This window comes from Nelumbo lutea, chromosome 1, assembly GCF_056320005.1.
Source record: "Nelumbo lutea isolate HS-2025 chromosome 1, American lotus-T2T, whole genome shotgun sequence".
Taxonomy (NCBI): Eukaryota; Viridiplantae; Streptophyta; class Magnoliopsida; order Proteales; family Nelumbonaceae; genus Nelumbo; species Nelumbo lutea.
Window position 1 is genome coordinate 78,118,999 of NC_142684.1, and position 14,622 is coordinate 78,133,620.

General features: G+C 34.0%; 1 protein-coding gene across 1 annotated transcript; it reads left to right on the forward strand.

Moving 5' to 3' along the window:
* Positions 1 to 7,632: 7,632 nt before the first annotated feature.
* Positions 7,633 to 11,253, forward strand: LOC148875538 (cysteine-rich receptor-like protein kinase 10). Its single transcript, XM_088965356.1, has 7 exons — positions 7,633 to 8,584; positions 9,202 to 9,327; positions 9,555 to 9,676; positions 9,769 to 9,979; positions 10,101 to 10,338; positions 10,455 to 10,605; positions 10,702 to 11,253. The coding sequence occupies exons 1-7, from the start codon at positions 7,750 to 7,752 to the stop codon at positions 11,050 to 11,052; spliced, it is 2,034 nt and encodes a 677-aa protein (XP_088821482.1). The 5' UTR covers positions 7,633 to 7,749; the 3' UTR covers positions 11,053 to 11,253.
* The last annotated feature ends 3,369 nt before the right edge of the window (positions 11,254 to 14,622 follow it).

Here is a 14,622-nt window from a genome sequence, read left to right on the forward strand (position 1 = left end):
AGGGAAACTGAAATTTTTTGTTCAATTTTCAGTTATTTCTGTTAGGGAAAATTCCCAACTAGTATCTTGTAGTTTGGGCCTAGTGCCACTTTGGTCCCTAAACTTTAAAATGCGACAATTCAGTATCCAAACTTTCAAAATGTGTCAATCCAGTACTTACAGTTAACCAACCGTTAATCAGTCGTTTAAGTGGCATTTGAAAAATACATAAATGCCCTTCGAGTATCATCTAATTTTCTTGATCAACCATCTAAACGTTGACAAAAAATTAACAGTCTCAAATCCTTGCCTCTTCTATTCAAGAAAGTTAGGGTCACTTCTTAGTGGTCATTCTGGTGACCCCAACTTTCTTGAATAGAAGAAGCAAGGATTTGGGATTGTTAATTTTTTGTCAACGTTTGGATGGTTGTTCAAGAAAATTAGATGATGCTCGAAGGGCATTTGTGTCTTTTTCAAATGCCACTTAACGACCGACTAATAATTGGTTAATGGTATGTACTGGATAGACACGTTTTGAAAGTTCGGATACTAGGCCCAAAGTACAAGGTACTAATAAAAAATTTTCCCTTTCAGTTAAAACTGAATGTCAACACTATATATATATATATATATATATATATATATTTATATATTTTAAATATCATATATTTATTATATATTAAAAATATATATGCAATATATAATGTAATACAATATAATATAATATATCATTATACATATTATATATGTATTATATGTTAATGCATATATATTATATAGATAATAAAGTTTGGTTACTTCAGTTTTTTTTTATTAATCGCATTCTCAAACCAAAAAATTGAAAAGATCAAAACCAAAATTTTCAATTTGATTTTTTGGTTTTAACCAAATAATGCTTAACCCTAAATGTGACACCCAAAGAACCTTGACGTGTAGACTTTGCAAATTGTAACTGAAAAGAGGCATTATATTGTATTACTCACGGGGACCCGTGCAATGCACAAGATTTGTTAAGCGAAAGCTAAATAGTAGAAACATATAAGAGTATACAATTGTTTTATATTTTTAACTTTTTTAAATAATTAATAATTATTTATATTTTGGGTTCAACTATGATACGAGAAATATATGATATCTGAAAAAGTTTTTACAATTTTACCAATCAATTGGTATCATAAACATGGTAGCCAATAAAGTGTTATTTATCAAAATTCATGAGTGGATTTTGATTGATCAAAACTCTTCTGATACCATATCTTTCCCGCATCATAGATTTTCCCTTACATTTTATATACTATTTTTTAATAATTTTTTACAAAAATAACAATAATTAATTTCAGCTAAGGTTGTTCATATGAAACTGACCAACCCAACCAACTTGACTCGAGTTGGTAGGTTTTCTAGTATTTCTAGCTAGCTTTGGTTTAACAGTTCCCCAACGTAACCAGGTTGGATTAGTTTCGCTTTGACCATTTGTAAATTGACTAAAATCGAATGATCCAACCAAACCGAACCAACCTGTGAACACTCCTAATTTTAGATAAATTAATAGTCTAATCTCTAATAAAAAACAATAATTTAATCTCCAATAATTACTAAAAATTTATAGCGAAAATCCACAACTATTGAAAATATATTGATAATGAAAATACAATAAAAAACTAATAAAAATACAATAAATACTAAAAATATATTAAATTCATCAATAAATAGTAAATCCCAAATATAGCTTAATCTCTAAGAAACTTTAATCAATTAATTATAACAAAAATACAATAAGTACAATAAATTAAATTTAAAAATTTAAATAATAGTAGTTTAATTCCAATAATTATTGGAAATTTTCTGTTAAATAACAAAACAAAAATAGATTTATACATAATTATTGAAAGTATATTTATTACAAAAAATAAATACTTATTGAAAATAAAATATATATATATATATATATATTAATTTAGTATATATAAACATATAATAAATATAGATTAAGATTTAAAAAATTTTATTAGTAAATATTATTTTTTTGAAAATTATTTTCTATAATTATTCATTGATTTAAGTGAAATTATTTAATTAAATAATACATTTTTTTTAAATTTAAAATATAAATTATTTATTGAATTTAAGAATTTTCAAAATTGTAATTTATGTTATTATTACATAATGTTTTTATTAATTTTGTAAAATATTAAGTTATTATGAATTTGAATATTATGTTATAGTTATTTTCCTAGTTTTAAGAAATTTTTTAAGTTTATTACATAATATCGTTATTTTATTTATTTAAAATCTACTTATGTTAAATATTTCGTTGTTTGAATTTTATTTATTTTAAAGTTATTACATAATATTAAATATTTTGATATATAATTATTTAGCTACTTTTAATATTTTTTATTTAAGATATTTAGTTATTGAAAGTTTTAAATAATATCTTATGTTTTAAGTTTTCTTTTTTTATTATTTGAATAACATTTAAATCGAATAATCCAAAAAAACCATAATTTATAGTGTTAGTACATAATTTCATAATGAATTTTGTAAAAATATGAAATTATTAATAATATGAATATTATTAAATCTATTATAATTATTTTTTGTGTTTTTAATAAATATTTTAAAGTTATTATATATTTTCATTAGAATATTGAAATAATTTTTAAATTTTTAATTCAAACTTTTTATATAGATATAAATAATAAGTGTGGGAGATGATAAATAGGAATTAGAGATAATTTAGTAGAAAGTGAGGATAGTGAGGGAGGTAGTTTAGGAGAAATTTTAGGAGAGGATATTACTTAGATTATTGAGAACTAGAGGTGATCATGGGCCGAGCCGGGCTTTTCCTTCACAACAACGAGCTTAGGCTAGGCCCAGGCCCGGCCCGGCCTGCATTATGGGCCTAAAAATATAAGCTTGGGCCGGACCAAGATTTTGGGTCTTAATTATTGTATTTCAGTTCCAAAATAAAACAATTGTACTTTTTTTCACTTATCATCGTGGAGACCATAGTAACCTATAAGAAACTTTAAATTTAATATCAAGATAAAATCTACTAATATAAAAGAAATTAAATACCTTGTAATTTATAACTTTCAATTGGTTATTAGTATGTTAAAAATGTTAATTTTAACAAACCAATTCTTTTATCAACAAAAAATCAACCTAGAACCTATAATATCTATAAAAAAAATATAACCATCCATTGTCATGTAATATCCACAAAACAACTTTAAACATCTCTATAAGCAGTTTCATCTTCCATTCAACTCCTACAAATAAAAAGTGAAATAAAAAAGATATTAGCAAACTAAGAAAAAATAGCTCAAATTAGTGTAAATAAATAAGTAATAAAATATTGAAAATGGTTTCAATTTTACCCAAAACATGCAACCACTCTAAACTCCAGATTTATCTTCATCACTAGAAGATTCATCTTTTGGTGTGAGAGAGAGATTGGGTGCGGTGGTGGTTTTGTGAAATTGGTGAGACAGAGAGAGCCGAGAAGATTAGGGTTTAGCAATTTCTTTTTAGTAATTCCTATATTCCATTTCAGTTTTGAAACAACCAATGAAATGCACTTTTCCCATAATTATCTCTAATTCCTATATATCTTCTAATTTATCTCTAATTCCTATTTATCTCCACAATTATCTCTAATTTAGTAGAGAGTTTCTCTCCTAAATTATCTCTAATTCCTATTTATCCTCTCCCCTAATTTTTATCTATATCTATCTAAATAAAGTTTGGATTAAAAAATTTAAGAATTATATAAATATTATAACAAAATTATATATTAACAATTTAAATTATGCTTGTTTTCATAGTATCAATTTAAAAGCTTTTCAAATATTTAATAATATGTAATGGCTTAAATAAATAAAATTCAAATAAAAATTTAAATATTTTATAGATTATTTAAATATTTAAATAACTAAATATTTATCATAACTATATTTTAAATAGTTAAAATAACAAAATCATCTAATAAATAGTTTTATAGTTTTACAAAATATATCACGAAATTATGTACTAACAATTTAATCTATGTTTTTTTGGATCATCAATTTAAATATTCTTCAAATATTTAATAATATGTAATAGCTTTAAATAAATAAAATTAAAATTAAAAAATTTAAATATTTTATAGATTATTTAAATATTTAACTAACTAGATATTTATCATAACTAGATTTTAAATAGTTAAAATAACGAAATAATGTAAAAAATGTAAAAAATTTCTTAAAGAAGAAAACTAATTATGACATAATATTGAAATTGATAATAATTTAATATATTACAAAATTAATAATGAAATTATGTATAATAGTAGAAATTGTGATTTTATGGATAATTAAATTCCATAAATAAATAATATTTTAAAATTTAAATATTTTATATATTATTTAAGTATTTAAATAACTGGGTATTTTAAATAACAAAATATTTAACATAACTAGATTTTAAATAGTTAAAATAAAGAATTTATGTAATAAATTTAAATTTTTTTTGAAAAGTAAAAAAATAATTATAACATAATATTGAAATTAAAAATAATTTAATATTTTTACATAATATTGTAAATAACTAATTTTAATTATATCAAGTAATAATTTGACAAAATGAGTTTCAAAAAAATTAATATTTATTAATAATAATTTTAAACTCTTAATCTGTATTTATTATATAATTATATATTCTAAAATTAATATTCATTTTATTTCAGTAATTATTTATTGTTTTCGTGATAAATGTATTTTCAATGATTATGTATAAATTTATTTTGTTTTGTTATTTAATAGAAAACTTTCAATAATTATTGCAGATTAAACTATTATTAATGAAATTTTTAAATTTAATTTATTATACTTATTGTATTTTTGTTATAACTTATTGATTAATATTTATTAGAGATTAAACTATTATTTGAGATTACAATATTTATTTATTAAGTTAATATATCTTTAGTACTTATTGTATTTTTTGTAATTATTGTATTTTTTTCATTATCAATATATTTTCAATAGTTATGTATTTTTGCTATAAGTTTTCAATAATTATTGGAGATTAAACTATTGTTATTTATGCAAGATGGGACTATTAATTTAGTTAAAATTATAAGTGTTCATGAGTTGGTTCAATTCAGTGGTAGGCTATTTGGCCAACCAAATTGACGTGGTCAAGTTGCGGAGTTGGTTAGCTAAAACTGACTGACTTGTGAAAATCGACCCACTCAAGTTGTTTCGGTTTGGGTCGATTTTTTAGTTTGGTCAGTCGGTTCAAAAGATTTAAACTTAAAAATTATATTTAATTTTAAAAATTATAGTGTAATTATTAAAAATAAATTTAAAAATTAGATTTATGATATAAAACATTTTAGACTATGAAATATGGGAAATTTGCCACTTTTCCATATTAAAAATTATATTTAAAATATAAAATATTAATATATATCCATGGTTAGATCGTTCAATTTTGGTTGGTTTACAAATGACCAAAGTGAAATTGATCCAAATTGGTCAAATTGGGAAATTTTTTAACCAAAGCTGACCTAAAATACTAGAAAACCGACCAACTCAAATCGAGTTGATCGGATTGGTCAGTTTCATAAGTTTGATGAATAAACCTAACTTAAATTAATTGTTATTAGTTTTGTATTATAAAAAAAATTATTAAAAGTAGTATATAAAATATGAATAATTACTAATTATTTAAAAAATTTGAAAATATAAAACAATTGTATACTCTTATATGATTCTATTAGGGTCATTTACTAGATCATGCCTTTAGGAGTGGCAATTTTCCCCATCCCTAACGGGGACCCGACTTTCCCAACCCGATGGGGCTAGGAATGGGGATTGTTTTGGTGCAGTGGGGGTGAGGATTAATAGGAATCCCCATTCGGGGTCGGGGATGAGGATTGAGGTCCCCGCCCCACCCCGACCCCAATTATATATATATATATATATATATATATATATTTAAAAAAATACTATTATCTAAAAACATTTTGGGGATTCAGGTCCCTACGGGGAACCCATCCCCGTCGGGGATCAAGGATGGGGGTTAATTTTAGAATTGGGGTCGGGGACAAGAAATATGATCCCCGCTCTATTGCCATTCCTACACACCTTATAGATTTACATATTTACTTAAACCTATCTTATAGTTTTCATTTTACTAAAACATCTTATATATTTTATAAATTATTTACTTAATCAACCTTCATTAAGGAGTGCTTGTTTTGCCATTAGGCCCATGGTTTTTTATTCCAAAAATACCCTTAACACTTTTTTGTATAGAAAACAAAATTGACCAAATATAGCCAATAGAATGGTTGATCGTGTCTTACTAAGGGCAAAAATAGTATTTTTACTTTTATTTTCTTTTGATTAAATTTATTTAAAGAAATATTAGGTCAATCATCTAATGGAAGATTGATTAAATCCATTGCAAATTATAAGTGGTGTTTTAGTAAAATGCTAACTATAGGGTAGATTTTAGTAAATCTATGAAATTATAAGGGGTATTTTAGTAAATGACTCTTTCTATTATTTAACTTTTGCTTAATAAATCCCGTACATCGCACGGGTCCCCGCTAGTACTAGATTAGAATTTGGTAAGATATAAGAGCATAGGATTAAAATCTTTAATCTCCTACAAATCACTATTAATCTCTATTTAATATATAAAACATCAATTACAAATATTTTTAAATTACATATATATAAAGATATATATTATTTACAAATATCTGGACCGGGCCTAAAAAATTAGGCCCAAGCCCAGCCCTAAATTGTGCGGGCCTGATACGGGCCCAGGCCTGGGCCGGGCCTTAACAAAAAACCTAGGCCCAAGCCCAAGTTTTCTAGGCCAGACTGAAATGATCATCCCTATCGAGAATGAGAGAGAGATTTTAGGTAATTTTTTATAGATTTGAAAGCATCCCATTAGTTATTTAAAAAATTATATGAAATAAAAAATAAAAACTTAAAAAAGGAGAAAATTCCTAATCTACTGTGATTTAGTATATACATATATATAAGCTTTGATCACTATTAAAGCATCTCCCTCCAAATTCCAAAGGACCACGGGCCTAGGCTATCACCAATAACAACATTTCATACATGAAATCTGAATGCCACATGAAAGGGACACTGGGACACCATTATTTGTTTTTTTTTTCGCCAAATAAAATCCCCAGGAAAAGGTGCGGTGATAATTTGTTTTTTCTTTCCACCGTTGGTCTTCAATCTTATCGGGCTTGGTTTTATTCACACTCAAAGATGTTACAACTTTAGTAATGAGACAACCCAGTAGTTGAGATGGTCATTCTGCGTACTGTATCCATCCATGTAATCTACAGAAAAGTTAGTTAGTGGACCTGTGAACACGTCTGCTAGCTGCTGCAACTGCGGTTACAAGTTATAACATATCTTTGAAATAAAAAAACTTCGGTGAAATGTGTTGGATTCATTACAAATACCAGAGTTCTTCCATTTTATTGAAGGGTCACAACAGAATGCTACAACCACGGTAGCAGCAGACGTGATCTCAATGGACCTCACATGCTGGAGGCGTCTTTAGACTTCTGCTTCAAAACAGACAAAAATGTATACCAAAGTCAAGTTTCATGGATCCAATTAAACTTATAAAATTCTTTTTTGTTCTGACCCCAAGTCAATTCATCGTTCGTTTTTTATAATCAAATGCTTCCTCTGTAGCAGTACTCTAATCTACTCAAGCACATTTCCTCAAGTAGTCAGCATGGAACTTGCTTTCAGCCTCCGTAGTGTTATCTCAGGAGGAATAAACAGTCTCCTATTTCTCTTCTTCCTTTGTTGCCTTAGCCCTTGCAAGGGAACCAATCCTGTTTACCTCTACACCGTCTGTCCAAATACTACCACTTACCCTTCTAATGGCACGTACCAAAACAACCTCAACCTTCTCCTCTCTTCCCTCTCCTCTAACGCTACACCCACCAACCACGGTTTTTACAACACCACCGCTGGTCGGGGTTCCAATACTGTATACGGCCTCTTTCTCTGCAGAGGCGATGTCACCGACGACCTCTGCCGTGAATGTGTCAAATCCGCCGCTCAAACTATCACCCAGCGGTGCCCCAACGGGAAAGTCGCAATTACTTGGTACGACGAGTGTCTGTTACGTTATTCCAACCAATCATTCTTCTCTATCATGGACGAGAAACCATCGTTCTCTATGTACAATACACAGAACAACTCGGACCCTCGGCAGTTCAATCAGCTGGTAGGGGATAAGCTTGGCGAGCTTGCAACTACGGTGGCCTCTTCTGCTAGCAAGTATGCCACTTTACAGGCCAACTATACGAGTTTCCAATCGTTGTATTGCCTTGCTCAGTGCACGCCGGATTTATCAGGGAGCAGCTGCAACCAATGTCTTAGAGGTGCCATCTCCCATCTCCCAGTTTGTTGCAGTGGAGCGGTAGGGGCAAGGGATGTTCGGCCGAGCTGTAATGTCAGGTACGAGGTGTATCCTTTCTACCGGATCACTGCTTCGGTGCCTGCCCCGTCACCTCTTCCTCTTTCCACTCCGCCTACGAGTAATACAACTACGGCTTCAGGTAAACTCATTGAAGTAACTTTCGATTGAGAATTCGGAAACCTACCTCTCTCTCTCTCTAGAAATTTTCAATTTGCTGGTATCCCAAAGCAGAGGACTGCTACTCTGTTTCCCACCAATCCAAACCGCTGAAAAATTCTTCCATTTCTTTAAAGCTTAGATTCCAAATTGTTGTGATTTCTTAAATATCTATGTGCTAAAATTCTTGCGATCATTGCTTTGAAACTTTTGAAGAAAGGAAGTTGTTTATCAAATCACCCTGAAAATCTATAAGGCAATCTTGAATAGCTGATGAAGTTCAATAAATACGCTAAATTATCATGCTACAACAGTATAGCCACTTTTTCTTTTCTTTTTTGGTTGGGCAAATTTCTTGAGCCAATTCCATGATTATAGATAATCTATCTAATACAATTAAAGAGATTAAAACTGAACTTGTTTGGCATCTCTCTCTCTCTATCTCTCTCTCTCTCTCTCTCTCTCTCTCTCTCTCTCTATCTATCTATCTATCTATCTATCTCTCTCTCTCTCTTTCTATCTCTCTCTCTCTCGCGAAGACAAAATTCAATATTTTTACCAGCGCATGTTCTGTATGAAGTTCTTTCTCTCTTTGTGCAGGAAAAGGGAAAAAAACATCAACTGGAACCATTGTTGCTATTGTTATACCAGTCGTCATCGCAGTGTTACTTTTATCCACCTTTGGCTATTGTTGGCTAAGTAAGAAGACGCGGAAGAAAATCACTGGTAAGAAGCTCTAATCTTTTTTTCTTCTACTCTTAAAAGAATTGCTTGTTTGTTTAGAGTTCAATATAGGTAATCATGCTCCCTGATTTTTGAGGGCAAGAAAAGTTTTTAGTCTCTGTGATACAAGCCATAAAAACCAAATAAGCTTTCCACTAATTTTTTATTTTCTTGGAGTGTTACCTATGTATCCATTCCAGACTTATGATTTTGTCTTTGCTTCGGTGTAGTTGGAACTGAAACCAAAGGTGTCGAGTCACTGCAATTCAACTTCAGCACAGTTGCTGCAGCAACAAACAACTTCTCTGATGCTAATAAGATTGGTGAAGGTGGATTTGGTAGCGTTTACAAGGTAAGAATTTGCAATCCATACAGAGCAATAAAATTTCACATATCTGAGAGATAATCATAGAGTTAATCTTATTATTTATAATAAATTCCCAGGGCAAATTTCCCAACGGGCAAGAAATTGCTGTGAAAAGGCTCTCTAAAAACTCTGGGCAAGGTGCAGTGGAATTTAAGAATGAGGCCATGTTGGTTGCCAAGCTCCAACACAGGAATCTCGTTAGGCTCTTGGGGTTTTGCTTGGAAGGAGAAGAGAAGATACTCATCTATGAGTATGTTGTCAACAAAAGCCTCGACCACTTCCTATTCGGTTTGGCCCTGGAACTCTTATATTTGAACAATAATTCATTACATTCCGTTTTGAGCTTTTTGAATTTTAATCTCAAAATACATTAATATTTTGACAAATTAATTATTTGTGTGAATTATAGATCCCGATGAACATTCACGCTTGGATTGGCCAATCCGTTACAAGATCATAGAAGGGACTGCTCGAGGGCTTCTTTATCTTCATGAAGATTCTCGGCTGAAGATTATTCATCGCGATCTTAAAGTTAGTAATGTCTTGTTAGATGGCGATCTGAATCCCAAAATATCTGATTTTGGGATGGCAAGAATTTTTCAAGTAGACCAAAGTGAAGCAAATACAAACAGAATAGTTGGAACATAGTAAATACTGAACCTTGTCCTTAATTTGCCTCTATATTCATGCACAACCACACCTCAGATCATCGTTTCCCGTGATCACTGAATGCTATCTTGTTTGTAATTGTAATTGTGTGCAGTGGTTACATGTCTCCCGAGTATGCAATGCATGGACAATTCTCAGTCAAATCAGATGTGTTTAGTTTTGGTGTGTTACTTTTGGAGATTGTCACCGGGAAGAAGAACAGTTCGTTCTTTCAGTCAGACTATGCGGAGGATCTTCTAAGCTATGTAAGTCTGAACTTTTTCAAGTATGTGATACAATATTATTGGACCTTAATTAATTTGAATGAATGGTATTGCTAATGTGTGGATGAATTGGTAAAGGTGTGGAAACATTGGAACGAAGGAACAGCATTGGAGTTGGTTGATCCAATTTTGGGGGAAGCTTATTCGAGAGACGAGGTGACGAAATGTATTCATATTGGGTTGCTGTGTACTCAAGATGATGTAGCAGATAGACCCACCATGGCGACGGTGGTGCTCATGCTCAACAGCAATTCCGTCACTCTTGCAGTTCCTTCACGGCCAGCAGTTTATGCTCGCAGTAAAATGTTTTCAGGCGTGATTACAGGAGGTGAATCTGAAGGGAAGGCAACTGAATCGGATCAATCCGCGACTAAGTCAATGCCGTGGTCTGTCAATGAAGTGTCAATTACTGAATTGCAGCCTAGGTAGATACTACCGTTTGTGTCGCCTGGACTGGTGGGGTTTAATTAATTTAAGGTGTTTCTTTTGGGGCCTGCTACTTGAAGAAATAAATTGGCCTTCAAAAGTGTAGAAGCAAATTAATTTGTATATGGAAGAAACTTGAACAAACCTACTGGCAGTTCCCAACTGAATTATATTATGCTTTAGGAGTGTGTTGTGTTTTTATCATATCAATTTTCTGCTGATTCTTCATAGTAGACAAAGAGGACGGCAGCATTTTTATTGCTCAAAGTCATTATTTATTTATTTATTTTTATTTTTTGAAGCCTGATATGGCAAATTCTTCATATAATGTTCAGTGAACAATCGGAATGGATACATTCCTCCAAGAAAGCTGATGAGGGTGGATTTGGCCCTCTAGTGAAATTATGACACCTGGCACCTCATGCCAGTTAAGTGGTCTCTTGCCAATCAGGCAGCTTGGAGCTCATCACCAAAGAGCTCGCCACCAGGCACTTCAAAGCTCATCACCAAGGAGCTCGCCACCAGGCAACTCGGAGCTCATCACCAAGGAGCTCTCCACCAAGCAGGTCGGAGCTCTCCACCAAGCAGGTCGGTGCTCATCACCAAGGAGCTCGCCACCAGGCAACTCAGAGCTCATCGCCAAGGAGCTCGCCACCAAGGAGCTCGGCAGCTCACCAAGGAACTCTCCAAGGAGCTCGGCAAGGAGCTCGCCACCAAGGAGCTCGGCATCTCTCCAAGGAGCTCGCCACCAAGGAGCTTGCAGGCTCACCAAGGAACTCGCCAAGGAGCTCGACAACTCACCAAGGAGCTAGGCAGCTCTCCAAGGAGCTCGCCAAGGAGCTTGCCACCAAGGAGCTAGGCAGCTCTCCAAGGAGCCTGCCAAGGAGCTCACCACCAAAGAGCTAGGCAGCTTGACAGCTCTCCAAGGAGCTCACCAAGGAGCTTGCCACCAAGGAGCTCAACAGCTCACCAAGGAACTCGCCAAGGAGCTCACCAAGGAGCTAGGCAACTCTCCAAGGAGCTCGCCAAGGAGCTCGCCACCAAGGAGCTAGGCAGCTCTCCAAGGAATTTGCCAAGGAGCTCGCCACAAGGAGCTAGGCAGCTCGCCACCAAGGAGCTCAGTAGCTCACCAAGGAACTCGCCAAGGAGGTCACCAAGGAGTTAGGCAGCTCTCCAAGGAATTCGCCAAGGAGCTCGCCACAAGGAGCTAGGCAGCTCTCCAAGGAGCTTGCCACCAGGTAGCCCGGAGCTCATCCCCAAGGAGCTCGCCACCAGGCAGCCCAGAGCTCATCACCAAGCAGCTCGCCACCAGGCAACTCTGAGCTCATCACCAAAGATTTCGCCACCGGGCAGCTCGGAGCTCATCACCAAAGAGTTCACCACTAGGCAGCTCGGAGCTCATCACCAAGGAGCTCGTCCGGGGCCTCACGAGAAGCATTCCGTCTGACAGCCGTACCAGAAGACTGTACCCACGCCTCTCGCCTGACAGCACTGTACCTGCCAGCTCTGGTGGTTGCCTACTGCCTGACAGGACCATACTCTACAACGGTTACCTACACCCACCAGCTCAGCCCTGGCAAATAACGGTTGCGGTAGAGAATCAGAGGTGGTTACATGTCAGATCACCAGTATATAAAGACCTCACCCCCCCCAAGGAAAGGGGGATTGAAAAATGGAGGTAATTCCTGCTCTCTAGCCCTCTCATTTCTCTAATATCATATTCAAGCTCTCTACAATTAGAGTGCTAACTTAAGCATCGGAGAGTCCTTGCTGGGTAAACATCCCAGGTCTTCTGATTCAGTTCTCGCAGGTTCCTCAGCTCTCGCCGTCTACAAAGAGGAGAAGATCACCTCATGCAAAGGGCAGTCGGGTTGTGCTACACCAGGGAGCTCCACCATCATCTGAGTCACAAGCCACTTGGGAGTAGGTCAAATGATGAGCTCATCAAGGTAGCTCACCACCAGAGAGCTCGCCACCAAGTAACTTTCCCCCAGGCAGTTCGCCACTAGGGAGCTCCACCATCCTCTGAGTCACAGGTCACCTAGGAGCAGGTCAAATGACGAGATACTTAGCCAAAAAAATTGATACATCATGAAAAAATTAGTACGTAACTAGATACGATTACATCAAAAGCCATTGAGCAACCCGGGAGAGAGTTCAACATAACTTTGCAATCCATCACGAGGTGACGAATTTGCCAAGGGGGGAGTGACTGTAGACTCCTAGAGAAATGTAATAATAACAGTTTTTTGCATCTCCCTCTAATAACACCGAAAAAAAAGACCCAGCTCGACAACAAACTCAGGCCTTCTAAGAGAGCTCTGGCTTTGGCTCCAGTTGCAAACATAGAAGGTAAATAAACAGTACGCTCATAAATAAAGCACCCAGTGTGGTTCTGTAACACTAAACCTGCAGCAGTTCTGTCCACTCCTATTGCATTATCGAAATTCAGTTTTACAACACTTCAGGAGGGCGACACCAGTGTACGACTAATCCATTAGTCTCTGCCCCAATTGGGTTCCTTAGAATGGATCTCTAGACCTCTGTATTTGGATTTCCAAAACAGATATCTAAGCCTCCACACACTAGAAGAATGTTCCTTTAACAAGGGTAGAGATTGCATTTTCAATGAAAGAATCATCCATTCATGTCTGAAGTCATGGGTCCTGAGGCCTAGAAAGCTGAAGAAATCTTGTCAAAAGTAGTCATTTATAACGACAAAACTATCCCAACTTTTATGAAAAGGCATTATTTCCACATAATGGAATCACCTTTCTTATAGGTTGTTATTTAATACTCCCCTCACTTTTCCACAATTCTCATCTTGACTTTTCAACACCAGTAGAAACTCCCCTGTTATGTCTTGGAAATTTACCATTTTAACCATATGTTTGGATTCAAATTTCATATCATATTTTCAAAACACCCTTCTCACTTCCAACCCAAAACCCTATTGCATTGTGATCTGCAACTTTATTGAATCAACAAAGTTGTCGTCGGATAAAAACGTCATCTGAAAAGAAATATGCTGCCATTATCTGAACAGAAATAGTGGTTACCGGTTGCTGGCCATAGTATATCTCTGTTTTGCTCTGAGATTTTATCCACGGCGACCAATGTATATCATTGTTCAGCAATTACCTGACAAGATAAACACCACTCTCGCCTAGGAAGAATGGTTGAATAAACATTTCACAGTACTATTACAAATTAAAAAGTTTGGAAGGCTTTTGCAGTACTTTGTCGAATAAAGATGCATGGTCGCCTATCTCTCTAAGACTCTTACAGTTACAGAATACAGAGGTGTGATGGAGGAATCAGTCGTTCCTTTTAACCATCAAGCCTTTCCAATGTCCTTGCTTATCTTTTCATTTTAATAATTGATTTTTTAAGCTTTTCCGAGAAAAAATCTGAAAAGATGAGGTCCATTGTCCAATCTCCTTGCTTTAATGGAAGATCTAAACTCTAAAGAAAAGTGTTGGTGGCATCAGAAGATGTTTTATTATTTTCATACTTGGTGATTTCAACCCATCTATAATCCTATGGGTCGGACCGGTGACCCATGATCCTATT

Bases quoted from the DNA above. Each gene is read 5' to 3' on its own strand.
- LOC148875538 (XM_088965356.1), top strand. From the start codon at position 7,750: ATGGAACTTGCTTTCAGCCTCCGTAGTGTTATCTCAGGAGGAATAAAC. The intron at 10,339-10,454 runs GTAAATACTGAA...AATTGTGTGCAG, and splicing joins AACAGAATAGTTGGAACATA to TGGTTACATGTCTCCCGAGT. The intron at 10,606-10,701 runs GTAAGTCTGAAC...GAATTGGTAAAG, and splicing joins CGGAGGATCTTCTAAGCTAT to GTGTGGAAACATTGGAACGA.